The sequence below is a fragment of the Excalfactoria chinensis genome, chromosome 6 (genome assembly GCF_039878825.1).
Source record: "Excalfactoria chinensis isolate bCotChi1 chromosome 6, bCotChi1.hap2, whole genome shotgun sequence".
NCBI classification, from domain to species: Eukaryota; Metazoa; Chordata; class Aves; order Galliformes; family Phasianidae; genus Excalfactoria; species Excalfactoria chinensis.
Window position 1 is genome coordinate 13,768,519 of NC_092830.1, and position 25,484 is coordinate 13,794,002.

General features: G+C 35.7%; 1 protein-coding gene across 2 annotated transcripts in view; it reads right to left on the reverse strand.

The window, feature by feature from the left end:
- The window catches only part of CTNNA3 (catenin alpha 3), a 384,435-nt gene that overhangs the window by 142,692 nt on the left and 216,259 nt on the right, over positions 1-25,484 (reverse strand). For both annotated transcript variants that reach the window (XM_072339610.1, XM_072339609.1), the window contains exons 8-9: positions 10,734-10,814; positions 7,048-7,200 (exon numbers count right to left, since the gene is read on the reverse strand). In XM_072339610.1, the coding sequence (XP_072195711.1) occupies positions 7,048-7,200; positions 10,734-10,814 (234 nt within the window). The remainder of the gene's footprint in view (positions 1-7,047; positions 7,201-10,733; positions 10,815-25,484) is intronic.

Consider the following 25,484-nt stretch of genomic DNA (forward strand, 5'->3'; position numbering starts at 1 on the left):
GTCAGTGTCTTTACAGAAACTAGTGGCAGATGTAGAAAGCTTTTTCAAAAGGTAGTTGCCCCGTTCTTTGCCTGAGAGAAAGCAAGTGTTGTCATGTCATATCCTTTTTAATTTACTGTCAATAAATTCCTTTTGATTATCAAATACCGTGATTTCAACTCTGCTGGGTTTTGCAAACATTTTGATTAATACATTTAGGTTGTGAATATGCATATACATAAAGAGGCTTACATATAAATAAGCAACTCTTTTTTCTTTTTTCACAGAAATTGCACCAATTTGCAGGTCTCTACACAGAAGCAATTAATTCATACAAACCTTGCATGGACATTCTTAACCAAGTTGAATGTTGATTTCCAGTTAGATGAATGAGTTTATCTTTATTCCAGTCTCTATCACTGATCCATGTGACAGACCCATTTTTCCTCCCTTCTTCTATTTGAACTTATTTTCCCAGGACTAGGAATCCAGGTAAGGGGTCACAGACCTAACTAAGCAACAGGTGCCGGGACCAAAACTATAAGCTCTGACAACGCATTTTAGACACCAATATCCTCTTTCTAAAAAGGTAATTTTAGAAGAAGCTAAAGTAATAAGAGCCGGTAATTTGTTTTCGTCTTTATTTTTTTTCCATATTATCAAGTTTATTAAGAAAATTAAATGTTTTTAATACTTTTCATATACTCTTTTTGCATTTTTTTTCATAGAGTAATTATATGATTCTTTGAGGGTGATAGAGCAGTGGAACAGGTTGCCCAGAGAGCCTTTGGACCCTCCTTCTCTGGAGATATTCAGAATCTACCTGGATACTTCCCTGTGCAACCTGCTGTAGGCAACCTTCATTAATGGGGAACGTGGAGCCCAGAACATCTCCAGAGGGTCTTTCCAACCTCTATGATTCTGACAGCTTGGGAGGGACTTTTTTTTTTTTAAGGGCATCTACTAACGTCAAATGGCTTAAACTGGAAGAGGGTAGATTCAGGTATCAGGAAGAAATTCTTTACTATGGTGGTGATGAGACACTAGAACAGGTTGCCCAGTGAGATTGTGGGTGTCCCCTCGCTGGAAGCATTTGAGGACAGGCTGGATGGGGCTGTGAGCAACCTGGTCTAGAGGGAGGTGTCCCTGCCTATAGCAGGTCCCTTTCCAATCCAAATCATTCTGTGATTCTTATAGCTTGTTATGATGCAATACTGTAACATCAGCTACAAAGTTACTAAATAATTTATTTCTCTATATGAATTTTTAGAACTCAAAAATCTTTCTCCTTTAGGTCTTTTAACATCATTTAGAAATATCTTCAATACATTTATTTCAAAGGACAATGGTTGTTGTTGTTTTTTAATAACACATTATGCTTTGCAGGTATCTGCTGTTTTATTTCACTATGCACTTTCACGTATGTGCTACTTACTGTCAATTATCAGTAAAAGAATTCACCTTAGAAATCCTTGTTTGTGGAAACCAGAATTTCTTGCCTAACAGAAACAATGGAACACAGTCAAGACTGAAAAATAAAATAATTAAAAAAAAGTCAAGAATTTGGCAGTAGGCAAAACCCTTAAGCTTATGTATCGGAGAACAACATCTAACTTCCATATTACTAGATCAGGCTACAAAGAATATGATACATTCGTGTACTGAGCAAAGAAATGAGGAACACAAAGTTCACTTCATCATCGCCTCCACTTCTATTAAATCCCTATGCCTCATCTTGGTATAGCTGACCTTTAACCACAGCAGCAGAAAATTTGCATCTGTGCCAAAAGAAAAGAATCAGAGGATTCCTTCCTGCTCCCATCAAATTCCTTTTTTAATCTCAAGCTCACCCAGCCTATCACTCCACCTCTCAGAAATCATTACTCCTCTTTGATAGAACAGCTCAGGAGAACAGCCTGTCAGCTTTCCTAACAAGAAATTTCCAGTTACAGAATATCTGTTTTTCAATTTGTGTAGACAGGAAATTTCAGTCTTCCATTTTACCTATCTTTGTTCTCGATCACATATTTTTGATCATAAATCATTATCGCATGTTTGATCACATCATAAACTGTTTTCATCTCCAACAGAAGTAAAACACAAGCTAGAATACAATCTTCACTAAAAAGCAGGCGTGTACTACAAGGCATGCTATGGAAAGTACAACCAAGTCCCCTAAACCTTTTGATGCTAATTTTGATAGTACAACTAGTGCTTTTTTTCTGATTCCTTACAGAGCAAGTTTTAAAAATTTCTAAAAGACAAAAACATTGAAAAGTGTTTCCACATAATCAAGTACTACCTTGAGATGTGCAATTTTATCATAACATTTTAAGTAAACAACCAAGAGTTTTGAGGAATTATGGTGCAAGCAGTGCAAAGATGTAAACCCAGGTGTCCCAGATACTTTGCCACTGCAAAACACCAGCCACGTTCATAACCACCAGCTAATATCCTTGGTAGGTGTAATTAAGAAGGTTGCTCCGAAAGTAATGCCTCTTGTTTTGTATTGCTGGTGCACAACACCAGAGGCTGATGTCAGTGGGGTGGCAGTAGAGGTTGAACCTTCCCACTAATATTCTCTTAGATCTTGTTGCTATGTGATGGCAGTAGAGGGGCAGTTGGACAGAATGGTGTCTGATATGGAAATGCAGATGAAGCAAAGGCTTGCCACTGAATTCTTTCATTCAGAAAACATGGCACCCACTGACATTCACTGATGCACACTAAACATTTTCAGAGATTGAACAGTGGATGTCAGCACAGCAAGGCAATGCGGTGGTGCATTTCAGCAGTGGTGACATCAACAATGTGTCACCTCTGCTGGTGCAGATACTTATGGGCATGTCACACAGGCTTTTGTTCTCTGCTGGTCAAAATGCCAAATGGTGACTATGTTGAAAGATAGCATTTGATAGCCGAGAATCCTCTCTATCAAACAGTGTTATTGTGTTCTTTGTTGTAGTTTCCACAGAAATAAATAGAAGGCATCACTTTTGGAGCAAGCTACATAACATCACAAGCCTCCTAGCACATTTTAACAAAAGCTAGAACCTCTGGGCCAAAGAACAGTTAATAAAAATCAGGAGACAGATAACAAAAGAAAACAACGAAGTACGTAGACTGAGAAGTTTTGATCTGCTGATTAAAATTGAAACAACAAATCATCTCTCAATATTTAATTAAGTACTTCTAATTTCTATATCAAAGTCCCTGCTGGGGAAACATTTGCAAGAAAATGAGCCTACAACCTCTAACTTGGTCTACTCTATTTATCGAGGAAACTATCTCATAACCTACTATTCAAATATTCTTGATCTTCCAGAAATAGTTGTGAAAAAATGCACTAAGACGACAGAGATACCAAATTCCAAACTGCTATATGGAGCACAAGGAAATACAACATCACATTTGTCTAGAAGAAAAAGCACACAACACCTCTCAAGGTACAATTCATCCCACCTCACTCTGGCTATCTAGAAAACAGAAGCTGAAACTAGTAATTTAGACTAAAGAAGGACAGGCACTTACACAGATAAACCATCTCTGGGAAATTATTATCTTGGGTTAAGAGTAAGTTGGGATAGATAAGGTTTTATACTGAAAAAAGACTAACACAATCAATCTTGGAATACCTGACTTTTTCTACTTAGAAAAAGGACAGACCAAACCAAATGAATACAGCAATACAGGTGGTTATTACTACAAACAAAGGATTCTTATCATTTATTTTAATCTGAACTGAGAAGTGAAGGCTTAAAGTAAAAACAGCACAAATACCAGTGGTTTGTTTTACATAAAATGCACTTACACCTCAGTGCTACAACATAAAATTCACTACATTATCTATCACTGGCAGCAGTATTATAATCATTTTCAGTGCAAGTGGAGAGCTGGAGATACAAATATGCAGGTCTTGCTGGTCTGGATTCAAATGGGAATGCTACAAGTAAAATCAATTCAGCAACAGCAGTAATATTTAAAACTGACAGAATCACAGAAAGTGATAATGTGTACTAACTTCTACAAAGGGATAATTAGACCAAGAAAACTGTGTTGGTTCACTGATGATTTTGAAAATACACTATGAATGCTGTGTTATATTATGCTTTCCTGTCTCTGTTTTGAATTGATACTGTCTAATTACTCGTTAGTGGAACACTAGCATCATCACTTTGTGTTCCACTTAGCATTGTTTAGCTGATCTGCTGAAACAGTAATATTTTTAACGAAATGATTTACAGAAACTAATCTCTAGATGATGTTTTTGTTTGGACAGAATTTCAGCTGACAGCGCATACACCTGATTTTACAACACAACCTGAATTGCAAAATTTACCTTTATGTGATAAAAAAAACTATTTCTTTTTTTTTTTTTTTTTTTTTTTTAAATGTCATAACTATATTTTACAGGAGCAATAGTAATATCAAGCAGAAATGGACAGATCTGTTTACATATACTCAGCAACTGAAACATGGCCTCCATGAGGTTACCACAGAAGAGCTCAACCATTAGCTGTACCACATATTCAACTCCTCTAACAGGAAACACATGGCCTTGGTAAAAACTTAAGCAGCAGTAAGCCAAAAGCCCCACTGAGGACACAGTGACCTCATTAACCTCTGATTTTATCTATTTATTTATTTAGCCACAGTATTTGGAGAATAAAATAAAATAAATACATTAAAAAAATTGCAAAAAGACATCAGAATGATGACTGAATAGAGAATGTGAACAATCATTTAGCGGGAAAAATAAAGAGTATCTATTAGTAGGGTGTGCTCTCAGCCCACAAGGACAACTGTAACCTGGGCTGTTCTCCAAGGCAGAAAACAGGAATTGCTAGCATTTGAACTGCTTTCCAGGCATCAAAGCTTACAGGTAAGTTTGAGAATTCATATGTTCTGTTAAGTGTATTTGCAACTGAAAAAAGTTTTTCTTCTTGAAGTATTTTGTATATAATAATATGGACTGCTTCATTTCCACCACTGACTTCTGTTGTACGACCTGGTGCCCACACCAGAACTCTACACATGACAACTACACATGGATGCTAAAACGGCCCTCACATCAATATTACAATTGTCCAATATCTCATCTATCTCTATCAGTCTTCTGTTGTATTGTAACTATCTTATGTAATTCTTTGCACCTAATTTTACTTAGTTGCTTAGATTTTAAAGTGTTTTACCTATAATTCTCATGCCTATTGTTATTCCATAGCTACATGACATATGCTGCCCACAGTCATGTACTTTAGTAAGTCACTTCCATTATTCTCAATGACAGGGCAGTTCAATTCTGCAATGGTGTATATGAGCTTGTATTTGATAACCTGAGAACTGCAGAGGATTTGGTTGTGTTGTTGTTTTTTTTTTTTTAATATCTATATATTTTTTAACAATGAAGGAAATACTAAAGAAATAAAAGTTGGGGGGGAGGGGGAAACATGGGAGTGAGTACCCTCTTCCAAACAAGGAAGTAATATCTACTATTTAAGAACTCTGATCAAATGCAATGATGCATGAAAACTTCATGGGATCTGGAAGCACTGTAAAGAATTAGATCTTCAATTACATGACATCCAACTCACAATTGCACAAACAGCATCACATTATGAAATATATCCCTAGCAAAAGGCATGGCAGCCATCCCAAAGAGGGCAAGTGGTACTCATAATCAGAAGTTTCACCACACAAAAGTAAGGGAAGTGATAAATAAAATGGATAATACAAGTACCAAAGATTCAAAACCCATACATTTCCTTTCCATTTGTCTTGTCTTTCTCACATGATCAACCTCCCTGGTAACTCTTTTACCTATATCTGATCTCTGCGGGCTATCAATTACCCATGGAACCACATTCAGTTGGATAACAAGCTGCAGAAAACCGAGATCACTAAGATTTAATTCTAATCTACCTACTGTTTTACTCAGCAAAACAACAGTAAAGCAACAGTACAATGCAACGTTACTCCAATTTAGAAAAAGTAGTATTTTCCACATTGCATCTTTTGAAGTGCTACAAACCAAAATATGCTTACAATTTACTGCTTTAATTTATTTCCATGCTCCTTGACTTATATTAATTGAATTGTGATCCCACTTTCCACAGGACAGCTGCATTATTCTTCATTCTTTGCTGACACTGTTGAAAATGACCAATTTTCTATTTGGAATCAGGTAAGTCTGCTTGTAGGTACAAGGTCTCTTAGTGAACACTTGCTTAGCCATTAACACTTCTTTATTTTTTGTTTTTCTTCTGGTAGGCTACCAGCTGATGGATGCAGTGCAACTACTAACTAATATGCTGGTGAGCTTAGCAGCACAGTTTAACAAAAAGCCGCTGAATATCAGACAAGATCCTGAGAAATAAAGAACTTTAAACCAATATAAGAATTTTCAAATTCATTATTTCTGTTCTGGTAGATACCCAGAAGATAACTTCAATTGTACATTCATTTTGAATAGCCACATATGATGTAAACACACCAGTAAAGAGACAAGTTAGAACGACCAGTCACACAACAGCACCTGACACTGTGCAGTCTCTGTGAAAGGCAGTGACTTGAAACACTTCATTAAGTATGTATTGTACACTCTTGGCACTATATGAAGTTAAAACATAAACACACACACTGTGAATTTACATATACACTAAGGTCAGCCTACTACGTCTTAGAACACTTACAGTTTGAGACTAAAAAAATCACAGATATCACCAAGATCTCAAACAAAATACCTATGGAAATCCATACAACACTTTCTCAAAGCAGAATTCCCCTCCATCAAATTTCCATTCAATCGAAGAGTATAGAATTGTCAATATCTCAAAACCCATTATCTTATAGCATACCATTACATAATATAAATTATGTACATAATGTACAAAAGTAGAGTGTGTTTACTATGGCCTTAGGCCATTAATGCATTCTTACCAGAAATACCACCTTTATTATTTCATGGTATTTGGCAACAAAGAGAATACTGCAGAGGCATTTTACTTACACCATGCAGTTTAAAAAAAAAAAAAAAAAAAAAAAGAAGTGCAAGACCATCAAACATACCTCCACAAGTCTGCTGGTGTGTTCTCGAAATATAGCAGCATATTCTTTTATTTCTTTTTCTCTTCCATTTTTAGCAGCCTCAATGAGAACTAGAAGCGGAACAGTGGTATCTAAGAAGGAGTCTGAGATGTGATCTATAATGGCTTTACGAAGCTGCAAAACAAAGCATTATATGAACATCAGCTATTTACTAAATTCTGCTATAAATACAACATGTTATGTATTAATAAACTGCATTCATGAATGAAGTTCACTGTAATAATATATTAGTATAACATGAACATGTACACACTGCATTCCTGAATTAAGGGCAGGGTTACATGACTAAAACTACAGTTTTCCCATTTAAACAGAGAACACTCTCTGAAGTTAGGAACAGTTTTAACCTACCAGTACATAAATCTGCACACCTGCATGTGTGACCAAATGAGTGTGTGTGTACTGTAACATAAAAGGTGCATTAGTCCTCTCAAAATCAATAGTCAGCAAACACTCATGCTCTTTGATGAACAGAATAAACTACTTAAGTGATTCCAGACATTAAAATTTTATCTCCCGTGTTCTTTTACTTGGTAGTTCAGATGTCAAAGAAGGCCATTTCATTTTACAAAAAAAAGTATTCATTTAATTATGTTTTAGTCACAAAATGCTCTATATCACCATTTCCTAATTACAAAGTTACCCAAATATTTTTCTGCCTTGCTGGAAAACCCAGTGATACACTCAATTAGTATCAATAATATATATTGATATATATATATATATAGTATCAATAATATATATTGTGCCTCTCACAGTAGTTATCTCCATGAGATTACTAATTATACCACCTGACAACAGATTAAAAGAGCAAAGAGAATTATAAGCAAGTCTGAAGTTTTCCCTTTTTCAAATAATCGTTCTTGAACTTCTTTTCTAAATTATTAAAGAAATGTCACATTCTGATAAAAACTAGCTTTCTTAAATTAGATTTTATGTAATCTTACTGCTGATGATTGGGACGTTACTTGATTGAGAGGTTAATTTCCATGTTATAAACTGACACATGCCAATTGTTCATTTTCATGAGAATGAAATACGATGCTCAAAACTGCCCATGAAATAGATTTGCATTATCAAGTTTACTGACTTTCCTACTGTAAAAAAATATTTTTGTAATAAGTATAGAAGATATCGATTGGAACAGAAAATTAGGAAACAAAATTCTTTTAAGCTCTTACATGCTGGCAGTTTTATTGCTAAAGGAAATGCTTTTCCATTTAGCATTCAGCCTTAATGTATTTACATGAAAACTCTGTAAAAGTAAAGACTCAAACAGCTGGAAAAGCTACTTAAGACATAAAAGCCTTCAAAAAATAGTTTAAAATGTTTAATGCTTTTGTCATCTCACTTACTGTAACGTCTTGCTTTAGAAGACTCAATCTGAATTGTATGCTCTTAAAAGTCATTTAATAACGGCAGAAGTTATGAGATCCCAACATAAAACTGGATAACTTTTTTTTTTCCTTCAAGTCTCATCCACATACTAATTCTGCTATTTTAAAAATGAAAAAGACACCAGGATCAAAGAACCTCCAGTCCTGCCAAATTATCTTTTAACATTTGTGTCCAACTGAAGGAAACTGCAACACTCTCCTCACTGTGTACCACATGCATTAAAAATAAGTACATAAATGCAACCTTGAGGAATCACAGTGTAAAATATTCAGATCTTGATTTATATTATCAACAACAAAACACTGCGGAACCACATCAATGGCTTCTGATTCATCATCTCCAAGAGAAATGTTTGGGTTTAGAGACATAACCCTGGCTATTGTAATTTTGCAGTCTTACTACATTATTTCAGGACCACTGACCTCAGTAATATTCATGGTGAATTTGAGGCATTTAGTCTTAAAATTGAAGCCTAATCTTCTCTCTCATCAAATAATTATTTGCTGTCACTTTTTATGGTGTGGTAGGATTAATTAATCTTTCACATATAAATTATCAGTATTATTTTGTTCTAAGAAATCCTCTATCCCACAGTTCAGAAAATGAAATCTTTTTTTTTTTTTTTTTTAAATGATAGTGCCACGTCTTTGCTGAATGCAAACAAGTTTGAAATGTGTTCCTACTTAAACCATACTAAGAAACACCCAAAGCTGAGATTTTCAAATTTGGCCTATGTTCTATTAAAGAATGAAGAAATGCAATGTAAAACAAGGAAAGGAAAAGGAACTGCCTGAAGCAGTATTAAATTCTCTTCAGCCTAATCCTTACAATAATTTTTTCCACTACTCCATATGTCAATTTTTGGCACTGACCAGCTGCAGAGCAAAGTACTAAGAATTAATTCAAAACATAGGAAGACAGATAAACAAAGAAGAATAGCAAGAGGAAGTAGCTCTGGCAGGTGCTATCAGGGAAGGTACTGAGCTGCCATTAAAATTCATCTCCTACTTGTAAGTGAAAGAGATGCAATCAGGAGAGGGATGATGCCTAACTTGGAGGGAGCACAGGAAGTATTTCTTCATGCATACCTTCTATGTAAATATCACAAAGCTATAGAACTACTCTGGATGATGATACTAGTTCTAAGCTGTCAATTAACTAAGCATGACTGCATTCAATTAATTAAGCATGACTGCATTCAACCCAAACATTTTACAATGGCTTCTTTAAGAACATGATTTCTTAATATAAACTTTAAAAGTTGCAGAGACATTTCTTGAGTCCATGAAAAGATGGAGCCTACTTCACTTGTGGAAGAGATGGTATAACACAGTGGAGGAATTAAGAGAGCACATGATGAAAGTCTGCATCACATGGGTGTCTGCACTAAACATATTTTGATGAAACGTGAAAGGAAGTGGTTAGCGGCAAACACCATATTACAGTCTTCTTATCTTTCATAGCTTCTCCTGAATGGCCATGGGAGACAGAAAAAATTTTATTCATCATCATAAAACATAAGAGTTGGGTTGTAAGACTGTATACAATTATGGGATGGATTTTCCTCCACCAGAGAATTGACAAACAGCCAGTGCCAGAGAGGATAAAAGCAATGTGTGTTCACATTCTGTGTGGCCATAAATTTTCATATGGCTGGGTGGAACAGGCCTGGCTGAAAGTACTACAAGCTTTTCAACTCTCCTTTCTAAGCTGGAACTTCCTACACTTCAGCATCATAAACAAGTTTCTCAAAGATGCTTCCCGCAGCTGCAGCAATGTATACAGACCTGACTCTGAACCACGTATTCCCAGTATCCTTCTCTGTCGCTTAATCTTCCAGAACAAGGAAGGACTAGATATAGACTTAGTGGTCCCTTCAAGGTATCAATTGCAAGATCCAAAAATAAAGTGAATAATAATTCAGTTACATTTAGAGTAAAACTAATATTGTTTTCCACATATTACCAATATATTCTTCTAGAAAATGCATATATACACACACACTTGGTCATATACATGTACAGAGTTTTGTCTATGTACAGACATATATACTGCCAACATCTAAACACGGTAGGGTTTTTTCTGCATGGTTTTGAAAATCTGGACATATATGTTCTGCAGACTGCTGTAATTATCTTCAGTACTTCTCTAACATAAAAGAAAAGTTTATTTACAAAATATAGTGTCATAAAATCTGAAAATTGCAGTTTAGGTAAGTTCTTCTCCTACCGGTTCCCTGGGAGATATACCTGTCTGCGAAGATCTCTCGTCTTCTTGCACATACTGTCTATTGCAGTACTCAGATCATCACTTCTTTCTTTCCTGTCAGTCTGTAATAAGCATGACAGAAAATAAAATAATATTTATTCAGTATTTTACTTGTGTTCTCGGATCATTAGAGCATTTGGTAAATCATGTGATATGCTTAAGGATTTTTTCCCCCTAATTTCAAGTCAAGCATCCCTAGTTTCTGAAAAACCCCTCAAAAAGCTGATATGTGATACTGAACAAAATCCAGTGAGTCAAAACAAGTTCTACTAACTGCGTGTAGAAAAGAAACTAAACAACTTTATCTTCTGAATTGCTGTCATACAGTAACTTATAGCTCAGGATTACTAATGAAATAACATTAATATAATTATTATTATTGATGCCAATCCATTATCACCATATCGTGAAAAATCACTTTTTCCACTCTACAAGCAATTCATAAATTCAGATGTCCACAGGCTGTTTGATAGTGCTTTAAACTGTAATCGTTATTTTACTCCCATAGAGCAGAATGGGTGAGTTTCAAAATGTCTGCAACATTGCAATGCAAAGGCAATAAACACCACCAATGAAAATAGGCAATCTTTCCATTTATCAGAACATTCATTCTCAGCATCAATAAAAGACAGAGCTACTGAAATATTTCAGAGGTCTTTAAGGAATCAGCCGTACACCTTCCAAACAATCTTAACTTTTTATTTCTGGCTACAAGCAAAGCACTTACATCACTGTTAGCTATTTGAAAAACACAGCTAGCATTTTTGTTCTACAGCCCAGTATTTGTCATATATGATACTGCCACAGTAGTTGTCTTAAGTAGTCTTTTTTCCATGTAGCATATACTGGTGGTAATTCTTATTTTTTATTAAGTATCAGCAAACAGAGCAAAATGGCAAAATGATTAGGGACAACAAGGAGCATTTACATTAAATGTGTAACATCATAAATGCCTTTAAATGATTGATACATTTTCTATCAGCAAAGGGGTACAACAACTTTAAAAAATTATTTTAAGATTCCTTATTAATACTTCGATGTTTTCCTATCATTTTCAATTTCTGAAATTGCTTATAATCTTCACAGGGAGACAGCCAAATATACATTTTGGAGAGAGAGATCATCATATTAATGTGACTTTATCAATCCAGCACTTGCCTAGGAACCAAAGCACTTGCTAGGAACACAGGCCCTATAAAATTACTGCGGACATAAGTCAGCTCAATATGTACCTATACATTTTGCACATGATAGAAGCCACAGCTCTGTGTGGGCACATTCTTTGAAAGTTCTTATTTTCAGTCTTTTTATCAATGAGGACATATCAATGCAAAAATACTGTAATATTTTACAAGTTCCCCTAGTAATCAGAAACTTCAGACGAGGCAACTGATAATACAATCAGCTCTAGGCAAATTTAAGTTTCTGAGACAGCTAATAGAAAATTACATACCAAGCAACAAAACCTAAATATACTGTAAAATGTAGTTTCCAAACATGAAATATGGACAGACCAAGAATGTGGTTAACTTCATAGATTCATACAGTCTTTCTTCCTTACAGAAATATGAAGCTTCAAAAGACATTACTGTTTGGGTAAATCATTCTTATAAAGATTTAAATATTTCAGAATTGCATACATCCTGTGAGAGGGACATCTGACTACAAAGTCTGCTGAGAGAATACACTCAAAGGTCAATGGCCTTGCGTAGCATTGTCCAGATTCTGTAAATTATCACCCATCGGGCCCAAGTGTCTTTGAAGATGGAATTACTTCTTTCAATTAAGTTTACTAAGCTCAGCAGACTTTCAGATACCTACATAACAGCAGAGATTCAAGTTTTATACTTGCAGACCACCTTTTGTGTTTTTTTTAAAATCACCATATTCACTATTTTAAAAGTATGTGTTACAAAGAAAGGCATATTGAAAGTGAATATGTCCACACTACGTACCACTATAAATTACTACGTAATACAGCCAAAATGCCTATACTGGAAATATTCTGCATCTGCTTGTCAGTGTTCTTTTCAGGACTGCTATATTTAAAAATAAACAAGTCTTTTCTGCAGTAGCTCATTCCGCTAAGAGTGAGTGAATAGAGGAAAGGGCTATGGAAATGATGCACATAATTCTAGGCTCTAGGTTATGAAAACCATGCAACTGAACTAACCCCTTTATCTCGGTTTTCCTGTACACAGCTACAGCTTTAATTTGTAAGATATACGTCATAATGGCTATATGGCTCCCTTGTGTAGATATTACAAGCAATACACAGCTCCTATTTCAATGCGTTTTTAACTCAATACACATTTTACAAGCACAGAATCACATTATTAACACTTCCATAAATGAAAACAAACATTTTAATTAACACTGCATAGCCTGAAGATAAACACTGAGTATTGCAGACAATACAGGACTAACTTATTCACATGCTTGCAAACAACTTCAGTTGACTTAAAAAATTATACATGATAAATACATTCCTGTCAGATTTTCATGTAATATAGCACACATCTAAATGTAGATGCTCAGCTGAAAAGAGTGTTCTATTTTATAACAGCGGGTCGTCATGACATCATGATATTATAGGTCCCTCCTCACAAGATACACAGATAAAAACGAATACACTCATTTTTCATATATAACCTGAAGGACTCAAGAATATGTTGTCAATGTCATCTTCAGTAGGTACATGCCAACATTTTAGAGTATTAGCAAGTAAAATAAATAGTTCTTCAGATTTCATACTCTGTTGATTTCAAGAGAGACTCTAAACAAAGGAATATCATTATTCTGATAAAGTTTCCAATTTCATTTTTCCTATACTTACGTAGTGCTACAAATGTACACTTAATAGTTGTACTGCGTTTCCAGTCTGAGCACTCAATAGAGGATTATACAGAAATTCAGTAAGTATCTAAAGTCTTCAAGCTGATAGGTCTGAGCGAGATTTATTACAAGGATACAGCCACTCACAGGTATTAAAATAGTAAATAGTGTTAGTATTCACTATGTGACTTCAAGAACAACATTTCTTCCAGGCATAACCAAGAATTCCGTTACAACAGAGAACTGAATTACTGTCTGGACAAAAATAAATGAGAGCCATCTGTGCGAAATAGAGCGTGTTTATTTCAGTATGCACTGGTGCTAAAGTTTTCACAAGTATTAACTTAAATCCTACAAGGCTGCACTCCTTGAAGTTTCCTTGTAATCACCAGAGAGAAAAGAATCACTTCAGATTACTAACAAATGGCATGATCCCCACTTCAGGCACCATAGAGGCTGGTGAGAGACCTAGTTTGGCAGCCTGAAGTTTATAGCATTAATCTATTCAGCACCCAAATGCTCTTAATAGACTATATCCAGAAACTGAACTTATGCTCTGTTACCTAGTATGCGTCCCTAAATAGTTATACAATGAGGGAAACACTAAACAGGTATAAAAGCTTAGTAATTATTTTCATTGTTTTTCAGCAAACTAATAAACGGTATTGGCACAGCAGCTGTACCACAACTCAGCAATAAACATCTTTTGATTTACTTCCAAATCCAAAAGACTATTTTATTTTTTAAAAGACTTGGAAATTTTTTGAAATAATTTTCCATAAAAGCGTCAACATAAAAGTAAACAGCAACCAATACCATAATAAGTTAATAAACATGTAAGTAGACAATTCAGTGAATAAGACGTGGCTTGGACAGACACAGCTAGAGGTTGCTATCAATGACTCTACGTCCAGGGGGAGACCCCAGGGGTCCATCTTGGCATTGGTGCTCTTCAACATCTCTATCAATGACATATGCAGTAGGTTTGACTGTACTCTCACTGGTTTTGCTGATATCACTAAGCTGAGTGGTATATATTGGGTATATAGTGCTCATAAATGTTTTGCCTTTTGAATTAAAAGGTCACTGTGAAATCTACAGAAAAGCACAACAGTGATGAAAAAAGTATCTAGAAAAATAGTTTCACACTTTACTGTATATTGAAGCAATGTTTTCATTACTATTGAAAGTTGCATTAGTGGGTCTGCACAAGTCTATGAAAAATATTTTCTTTTATATTCATCTCATGGACGTGCTGTTGGTTCAAATACTTTTCGGGAATATTTCAAGCATCTATCTTAAAACAAACATACACACAACCTTTGTAAGGAAGGATTCGAGTAAATCCTATTGCAGTCTTCATTTATATTAAGAACATATGAACTAACAGAAAAGGGCCAAGAGGTTCATCCCCTTGATTAATGCGCTTATGCTTGGCAAAATTAGTTGCGGAGCTTCAGCAATCAATATGTAAACAAAACTAATATCACTACTGACTTTCTTTGCTGGAGTAAGACAAAGTACTTGTTGTCTGCAGGTCAAGTGCAGAGTTAAGAGATCTGAGAAGAAGCAGGAGTAAGTGCTTGGCTGTGAATTCAGAGAAGTCAAGTCTGGGACAGCCACATCAGGACAGCAGGACTACAGAAACATTCCCACAATGGGAACAATCTAACACAGCACAGAAAGTTCAAATCAGTGTTTGATTATCCTTTTCTTTACAGTTACTGTCAAAGGGATGTCTGCGGGCAGATCTTTCAGGATTGCCTCTGTCCTTGACAACCTCCACTAGATGAACAAGCAACAGAAACTGAGCAATACGAACCCCACTCCCAGTCTTCCTTCCTGTCAGAGCGCTTGCTACTAGTCTGCTCTTCAAGTCTCCTTCCTTACCCTTGCTCCCTGCACTGCCAGTGGGGCATTTGAACTGCAAAGAGCCAAACACTTCCCTCACTTTTACACTCAAGGCGTAAGGCCCTTTAAACCATTGTTTCTTAGGGGATAATGAATTTACTACTACCAGAACATGGAAATCATGTTTCAGCTGTCTTCCTATCAAACCTCTTTATACATCTGACTTCCTATATCAACAATTATTCTTTTTGTTAATACAGGCAACATATACATATACACACACAAATTATTTTAAGTTGAAAACACTATCTTTATTTGATAACAGATTGCCTACACACTCCTATTAATAAAATCTAGGGTACTTTTTCTTACATGCACCCAACTTCTGGAAGCTAGCTTCTGTGAAAACAAGGTACTGCATTAACAAAATAATAACAATAAACTGCTTTAATTGTCAGGGGCATGAAAGATCACATGTAACTGAGCAAATAAGGAATCTTTTATTTGAATTCTCACTACAGATACCCTCTTCAGCATGTTCAATACGTGATTTTTTCTCTCTCCAGTTTTAATGGAAAGCTCCCTACAGATCTAATGGTGTGAGACACAAAGTGCTCTGTAAGAAATGAATCACCTCAACCTCTATCAATATCAGCTGGAGTATAGGAGGCTCTCCTCACTGTGTGAGTTATCCTTTCTTCACCAGTTCACAAGAAAATTCCTGAATTTAAAGCCCTCTCTGCAAAATTTCATTTTACCATTCACTTTTAACTAGTTCTTAATACTGAAAAATAAATTTAATTTTAAGTGAGCATGGATAATACAGCCTAAGGAAAAACAACAACAACAAAAAAACAATTTATGACCCATTAAATAAAAGATAATAATAATAATAGTGAAGTATTGTAAAGATCACAATTAATCCTATTTTCTCAAAAATAATGTTGTTGGAACATGCATCACATTGCACTTTATTATGAACTCCCTGAAACACCGGTGTGAGACACCTGAAGATAGGGAGAATAGTTGAGGTGCTTCCAAGGACAGAGATGGATCCCTCGTTTCTGCTACGAGCATGAGGTCATCAATCCTCTCAAAAGAGGAATGTGAGCAAGCCACATGTGGAAGGGAAAACCTATGTAGTTCTGAGATTTTATTGTTTCTGATACATAAGGTCGGTATCTCATTATATCAGTGCCTCACATGCTTTTTCACATTGAAATAGTAGGAAAATTTCAGTCTGATTCCAAGGTGGTCATAAAACATCCCATATTTTCCTACTCATCTTGGATACAGTCACAGAAACTGAATGCATCACAGCTGGTCTGTTGCAAAGCAATTAAAATGATCGCTTACTATTTCCAATGCAAAATCAAAAAGCACACATACTTTGTATTTCAAATGCAACTAATGCTTCATAAAGAAGTTATACAGGCTAACAGTCCTTTCCTTTGGGTTGTACTTCAGCTTTAAACTACCTGGGGAAATCAGAAGGAAATAAAAAATTTCTTCTATTTATTTTGATCAGATATTGTCTTATTCACTGATGATGCAAATATAATCAGAAACAGGGTAATATTTGTACCAAACTGATAACATGACACATACTGAAGGTTCATCTGCTTTTCATTAAGGAGCAATTTTTCGAAGTCCCTGGTACAAAAGTTTTTAATCTAATATCCATCCAACTGTTCTGGCAGCTTCACAGCAGTGAAATTGGAAATTAGTTGGAGAAGAGTTCTTCCTACAGCAGCAATATACAGTTATATACAGTTCCTATGATGAACTATCATATAAATTCCATGGTGATTATACACTGTTATGAGAGGAAAGAAGGGGACGAAGGGGGAGGAGAATTTGAAATAAAATACAGTATAGTTGTTAAGACAGTCCTTCTCATTCCAATTCCTAGCAGCTTCTCAGTATTCTAAAGGGAAGGGGGCTGTAAGAAAGAAAACGACAGACTCTTCAACAGAGTCAGTTGTGATAGGGCACAGAGAGAGACAGTTTCAAACCACAAGATCTAGTTTGGATATCAGATAGAATTATAATATTTTTTTTACAATAAGGGTAGCGAGGCACTGAAGCAAGTTGCCCAGAGGTGGTGGAAGTTCTCTCCTTGGAGACATTAAAGCTCAGGTTCAACCAGGCTCTGAACAACTGGATTTAGCAGCAAGACTTGCAGTTCACTGAAGGGGAGCTGCACTAGATAACTTTTAATGATTCCTCCCAACTCAAAATATTCTATGATTCTATGAAATCCCAAACAAATAAAGACTACAGAATCATAGAATAACCAAGCTTGGAAAAGACCTCCAAGATCATGTAGTCCCACTGTCTACATACCACCAGTACTTCCCCATTAAACCACATCCCTTAGTACAACATCTAGATGTTTCTTGAACATCTCCCAAGATGATGACTCAACCACCTTCCCTGACAGCCCATTCCAGTGCCTGATCACTCTTGAGGAAAATAGTTTTTTTTTCATATCCAACCTGAATCTCCCCTGGCTCAGCTTGAAGCCATTCCCTCTTATTCTGTTGCTAGTTACCCGGGACAAGAGGCTGAAACACCACTTCACCAGAACCTCCTTTCAGGGAGTTCAGTAGGTATAGTTCTACGTATTTAGGTACAAAATGTATTAGTTAACCCCTCTGTAATCCAGAGAAACTAAAGTAATGTGATTTTTGAATCAAGGAGGCTGGAAGAAACTTCAGAATGCTCAGTGAATGAAAAAAACAGCTTGTGGGTAAAAGAATGCGGCAAATGGCATAAACATTTAGCTCTTAAATCTACAAATTCTTCAACTAAACACTCATCAGATTCCTCTGCATGCAATGAATCCAGGTTGTATGAATTCCTTTATATGCTTTGTCTACAAGGAGAACAACAAGATGTTATATATATATATATATATGTATATATAAGATGTTATAGGGATTGTAAGAGCAAACAATAGTTGATGCAATTACTTCACCAGTATTCAGCACTACCAGCCACTTCTGAATAAAACATAATTTTTTTCAGCACAACGAAATGACTCTGAGCTATTATTCCCCTAAGCCTGAGACTAAATGCTTTCAACACACAAATGTTATTTAAAAAGTCACAACTTAAATAGAGAAAATCTATTCCACTGAAGATAGTCTCTGCTGCTAGCATTTACAGAGCAAAGAACATGAAAGAGATTGATAAAAGAGCGCTTGAATGATCCTTTTACACTGACAACTGCAAGGAAAGAGGCCACTGCACAGTCATTTATTTAGCAGATTGATTTGGACAGTGAGAAACTTGAGTGTTACTGTGGTGGCTGGATTATACTCTCAGTGCAAGAAGCATACTGAGATCCTGGATTTCCACAATACCTAAGGAAAAAGAAAAAAGCAATCTGATAAATGTTGCAGCTAAGAGGGCAAGGGAGGCTACATGTGATACATGCAGGGAAGACTGCTGAAAATTACAATCTTCAGAGGGCAGGGATTTGCAAAATAATACACGAGATCAATAAAGTCATTCAGGGCATGTGGCTCTGTGGGTATATGATGGAAATCTCTGCCTTTTTCCCTACTTATTATTTTTTATTTTTTTTAAATGCAAAGATAAGTGTCCCATGGAATAATTCAAACTCATTTTGCAACACTGCGGACATTTTAATGAAGTGATCATATTTTAAGTTGCAAGTACCTTTCTGCAGGACTTGTAAATTTAACATTTCAGAGATTGTCTTCCTAAATCAGGAATCTCCAAGTTTTGGAAAAAGAAAATACAACCAGAGCAGTCTCCAGAAAATAAGTAGGTACTATGATGCATAAAGCTAGGAGCACAAAGAGAAAAGAATCATAAAAGGTTTAAGAGAGATATGAATAAATTAAAATCTGGAGCTGATGCATCATTGACTGTACAAAGTTAGCTTTCAACTGACAGGCAGCAAAGACCAAATACAAGGTAATGAAAAGTCCTGATATTAGCAGAAAGCTCAAGCAGAATTGCTACGACAAGCAAAAGAAAAGATAAAGGTATGTGATAATAGAAGGTCAGAATCATGTTTTGACTAAGTCTGGAGTTCACAAAGACAACATCTTCTAAGGTCATCTTGGTGATTTTACTGGCATTATTCATACTTCCTGGTAACTATATTTAATGCAGAAGCGAATAATAATTTCTCTGCAAAGGTGAAATTAATGCCTAGTGATCTGATGACAGCATTTTGTAACAATATGAGTTATCAGTAAAAGCAGAATCAATTAAGGTATCAGAATACCAAGTGGCGCACACTGGTTTCATGGACTATTCCTACTGAATGTACATTAAGCATCATCAACAAAGAAAACAAAAAACTAATTCAGATTGGGTTCTACTGGAAGACATTCCCTAAAGTACACGACTCAGATCTTATCAAGAGGATAAAAAAAATAAAATGGGATCCAGCAAAGGCTGTACTTGAGATAGACAAATGTTTCTTAAAGGCATCTTGGTGTATTTTTGCCAGCATGGTAAGAGATATGTTTGCATACTGCCATCACACAACACAAAAATGATGATGAGAAAAGAAGCTTAATATAAAAAGGTCATAAAATGTAATAAAGTAATTTTTTCCACCAATGCAGTAGTTACTATAGAGCTCAGAAGAGCATTTTCTCCTTTAAGATTTATATTCATTCTTTCACTTTCAGTTAAATACATGGCTGAAATCTAGGGAGTAATCTTTTATTCCTGTAAATGTGTTTACAGATATTACTGAATTATATAGAAAGTTTAGGAAAAAAAAAAATAATAATAAAAAAAAATAAAAAAAAAAGAGTTAAAGATACATAAAAGTCCTAAGATCTAAAAAAAAAAAAAAAAAAAAAAAAAAAGTAAGTAGGACCACTGTAAATACTACTTATGAGTTGTAGTGTACTTGTAAATTCATAGGTAGATACTCTGGTTATTACAATCAATCAGTATTCTGTTTGTGTATTCTAAGTGGGTACACTGATGCACCAATATAAGATGCTTCATTTGAGAAGTGTTCTTGCACGTCCAGATACAGATAGTCTTCTCAGAAACAGCTGGATACAGATCTTCCAATAGTAAGAATCAATAAATGGAAAATCTTAGAAAGGAACTGTTTATGGACTCCTTGTGGTAAATGAAATATGGAGAAAACCTAATATGCAAGCACACATTTAAAGACCGTGATGGTGTGAACACTGCTGAGAGGACACAGAAGATGTGAAGAAGAATCTTAATTCCACCATTTGTCTGCTGCTTCAGGTTTTGCTGCTGTTCACTACATATCTATGCATTTGCTGATATGCATAGGTGTATTATTCAAAGGCAGGGAAATTAAAAGCTGCGGTTGTTCATTTTTAACTAGCATACATGTTCCCATGTAGGCAAAATACCTCTACAATCACATGGCAGCATTACATATTAAAAACATCTAAAACAATAATTATACAAAAGCACATTAATGGTATCCTACAAAATATCAGAACAACTTTACATGAAAAGGCTTTATGTCAGACTGTGCTGATAGCATAAGAGAAAATTGATGCTGTACTAAACCATATAACAAAGAACAAATTTGATGTGACAGTGTCTGAGAAGAATGTTAATAAGAGAAGAATCAAAATCATTTAAAAAGAAAATGGGAAAACCAAGCAGAAAAGCCAAAGCAAATCTTCCAGGAAAAGCTAGTTATGTAATTACAAAAGAGAGATCAAATGATAAATTACGGAAGAATTGTTTCCTACGCATAAGGAGAGAATAAGAGAATTACAAGCAACTGAAACAAGTCTGCAGAACAGAGGTTTGGTTTTGCCTGCTTAAGCCCATCAAGCTTTTATTCAGTAATCTAAATGCCAATATTCAGCATAATCATGCTATACACAAGAAGCTTCAAATGGGAACTAATGCACAGACTTAACTACTAACAGAAGCACGTACTGACAGGTTAACAACTGGAGGGTATTGAGAGGGCACAAACCAAACATGAAAGTGACAAAACTGAAGACTCTTCTTACAAAAGATTTCATTTGCAGTTCTTCGCTAAACTATGGCGAATACAGCAACTTGGGTGGAAACAGCTAAGATACTTCCAGACGACTTTTTCTGCTAAACCAAGTTAAAAAACAAAAACAAAACAAACAAACAAACAAACAAAAAAAAAAAAAAAAAAAAAAAAAAAAAACCACAAAACTGAATCCTGAAGAGCTATCTAAAGCAACTATGGCAGTTAAAGAAAACCAAAGAGAATCATGCCACTACCTGAAGGCAGATGATGGCAAGACATTACACGCTACAGTCCACACACACACATCTGCACCCTGCCTAAGGACTCTTCATCCACGATAGTAGAGCAAGGGCCAAGTAAAAATTGTCCAGCTTTATGGGATTCCAGTTAAGTTGTTGCAACTACTTGTGCTCACTGCCTGATCAAGAGAGGACAATAGAAGGCCAGAAGGCCAAGACAGAGGCTATAGCAGCTGCAGCTGATTCTCCTAACTCCAAGGAGACCATTCAAAGTCATTCTCAGAAAAGCACAGAAGTAAGCTTGTGTTAGAGGACTACTTCGCAAATTCCAAACTAACCATTTCAAACACCAAACAGATGAAGTCTGTAGGGAATGGGGAAAAAGCAGAGCTTTGACATGATGTCTGTCAGATCTGCCACAAGCGGAACAGCTGGAGCATGCTCTGGAAAGTTTCTAAAAAAAGATGTGGGATCTGCATCCTTTGCACTCTCTGGATATGTTTCATCCATGTTTCAAGAAAAGTTTTGAGAGGGAGAGAGGTTATAAATGTTGTTTTTGCAAAGATTCCTTAAGTACAAAAGCTCAAAAAATGCTTGTTAGCTTTGTTACTGCTTTAGCAACAAGAAGACGTCATCACTCAAGCGGCAGCAGAAAATGCACACAGGGTAGGTCAAAAAAGCAAAATGAAACACAGCAAATAATAATTTATTTCTCATACAATAAAGAGATAATGACCTCAGGATATGCAAAACATCTTATCTCACTTATCACTCTTATTAGTTATGGTACTTACTGAAAACATTACTCTTTTTGGGTAAAGAGTACACTATGCTGGCCATCACAGTGCTATGAAATGTTCAACATGCAAGCAAGTACTAAGGTTTAAATTAAAGAGCCATTAAAAAAATTGTTCTACCTAATGACACTTAATAGCACACTGAAAAATAAATACAGCTTAAGTTCCACCTGGAACCTGAGTTTTAAAAAAAACAAGATAACAAAACCTACATATTCAGTGCATCCAGTAAACCTACCTATACCAGAATAACTTTGTTGATAAAACTAAGAAAAGAAATAAGTTGCTAAGAAGTACAAGTGCTTTGCCATCATTTTCATATATAATTGAAATACTGAAGAGTAGAATACTCAGAGACTATAAATGATACATGATGGAAACAAGAAGATAAAGGAAGCAAACCAAATCTGGCATCAGCTCTACAGAATGTTCAACACAGGGCAGAGAATGACATGAATTGCCAATTCTTGTTAGCTCTCTATTTCTAAAGCTGCACGTGTCACTGGCATCCTAGAAATTAGAAAATTCTAATTCAAATTAAAAAAACACCACTTAGACGCCAGCATCTCATCCACTTCAAGCACAATATGCACAGACACTGCAGGTAAACAATGGCACTGGCTGACTCTGGAGACTGACACAAAACATAAGCAGCTTCCCAGTTAGGGAATAAGCCGGGTAATAGAAGAAGGGAAGCTGAATGCAGATGAGCCAGGTGACAAAATGTTATCCTGGGAAGGCTAGCACAGGGAAGCCTATGAATAGGACATCTAACTTCCAACAGGTTTACTGTTGACATAGGCAGCAATGTTGCGGTGCAAAGCAGGGCTTTATCCACCTTTTTAAAGAGTAATAGAATTTTGTGGATCAAAACCAAAGATATCTTTACTACTGCTGAACCAGGTCAATTAGCCCCTGGTATTCCATAAAACATGGGTCCTATTCCTGGCAACATAGCAATACATACTGTTACAATGGTTGAATGGACAAAAAAGATCTAATTTCTATTCTATATATAAATGAGACCAAACTCTGATTTAATTAAGTCAGCAAATGACACCAATTTTATGTACGTGCAGCCCGCATTTATTTTGAGCACAGACAACTTCGGTACCACTCTTGGAATTCAAATTTCAATGAATATTAAAAAAAGTTGTAACACTGAAAAATACTTTAAAATTAATCCCCTTTGTAAGCAAATGTACAGCAAAATAAGAGGAGCCAGTGCAGAAGACTCATGCAGAATCTAAAAGCTGATGGTTCATACAAAGGACACTAGGTGCCATCTGTTATCTCATGAAGAATTTAACCTGCGTCAGTTTACGGACAATTCACCATAGATGTAAAAATCACATTTCAAACATCTCTTCAGTTCTTGGACGTGTGCTACAAAACTGAAGCCTTTCTTATTCAATTTTGAAAACTGCAGAAACTCATTCACCAAATGCTCAGTGACAAATTCATTAACTTGCATATCACGATCAGTAAGTTTTGTAAAATATATTTTCCATCAGCAAAATGTTAGACGATGTAGGCTATTTTAGCTGAACAACACAAAGGCCGTAAACATCTTGTAGCTCCACTACATGATTCAGATTCAGCCCCTCTTATTTTTTCTACCTTAAATAAAACTAAGGTAGCTCAAAAGCTTTTGAAAACTATACCTTGTCATTAAGTAACTACTCAATCTCTCTAATATATGTATCTCATGACATAGCCCTGGAGTACACTGATGCTCATTATCTGTGTCACTCGTTTTGTGTTAGCTAAGAATTTATTGCCAGATTCACAAAGAGATTAAGGTAACTTTCTCAATAAAGATAATACCGAAGAACAGCTACCCCTAGTGATCACTGATATGGGAGATGAAGTTCAAAGCTTATCTCTGCTAACAGATACTTCTCATTTTTCTCAACAAGATTGCAAACAGACCAAAAATGCCACGGCATTTTATTTATTTATTGAACTGTTGCAAAGGCAACACTCAGTGCATATACACATATCTGCAAAATCTCTGAAAGCAATCTTACCAGAAACATCTTTCCGAATAGGTCTGAGTTACATTCTTACACCCAGGCCAGAACTCTGGCTTTGAAATGCTAACCTACTTCCACCTAAGAACCTGAATCCCAATTTAAGTGCCGCTGATCTGACCTCAGAAACAGCACAGCAAAAAAGAATAATCTTTCTCTGTATCTCTATGCAATATGAGTCTACTTTTAGGAGCTAACAAGTAAGGATCTGTCTTTTTTAATTACCCTAATCATTAAGCAAAGACCATGTTATGAAGAGGTTCACACATGGGGAGGATATCAATGCCAGACAGGGAGCAAAAGAAAGATCACAGACTTAACAAAGAAGCAGTTGGTGCAGAGGACGGGGAATTTAAAGTGCATCAATAAGAGAAAAGGGAGAAAGAAATAAAAATCTCAGTGAAGAAAAGCAACATGAAAATAAATTACAAGCACTAATATTTTCCATAAAGGAGAAGGCAGCCCCTCTACAGGCCTTACTTGGAATGCTGCAACTTGCTTTGAGTTTTGTTCGCCTCCTATACAGGTATCAAATCCTTTTCTGAATTACATTTGCTTCAGGATAGTCCTGCTTGGTCATCTTCCCTGCAGCTTCTACACATGCTCTGACTTTGGTTCCTTTCTCTCCCCTCATAAAAGCCAAAGATTCTATATTTGTTTCCTCCAAATCCAGCTTTTCTCTGACTGATAGTACGTGGCTATTACTGCCTGTCTACCCTTTGCCCTATTCACTTATTTACAGAATTTCCATGTTTAAAGAGCTTCCATGTTGTAGCTTCTATGCAGGACTTTTAGGTAACTGAAATCTTGTCTTTTTTGCATGTATCTCTCAATATTTCTATTTAAAGAGAGAAAAGCTACAAGAGAGGGATAAAGAGAACATGCGCATACATGTCAGTGCTTTGTTCAATTTAACTCTCCCATGATTTAGTTTTAAATGTTTTCACTTTCTGATTTCTCTGTGCTCCACAGTAAA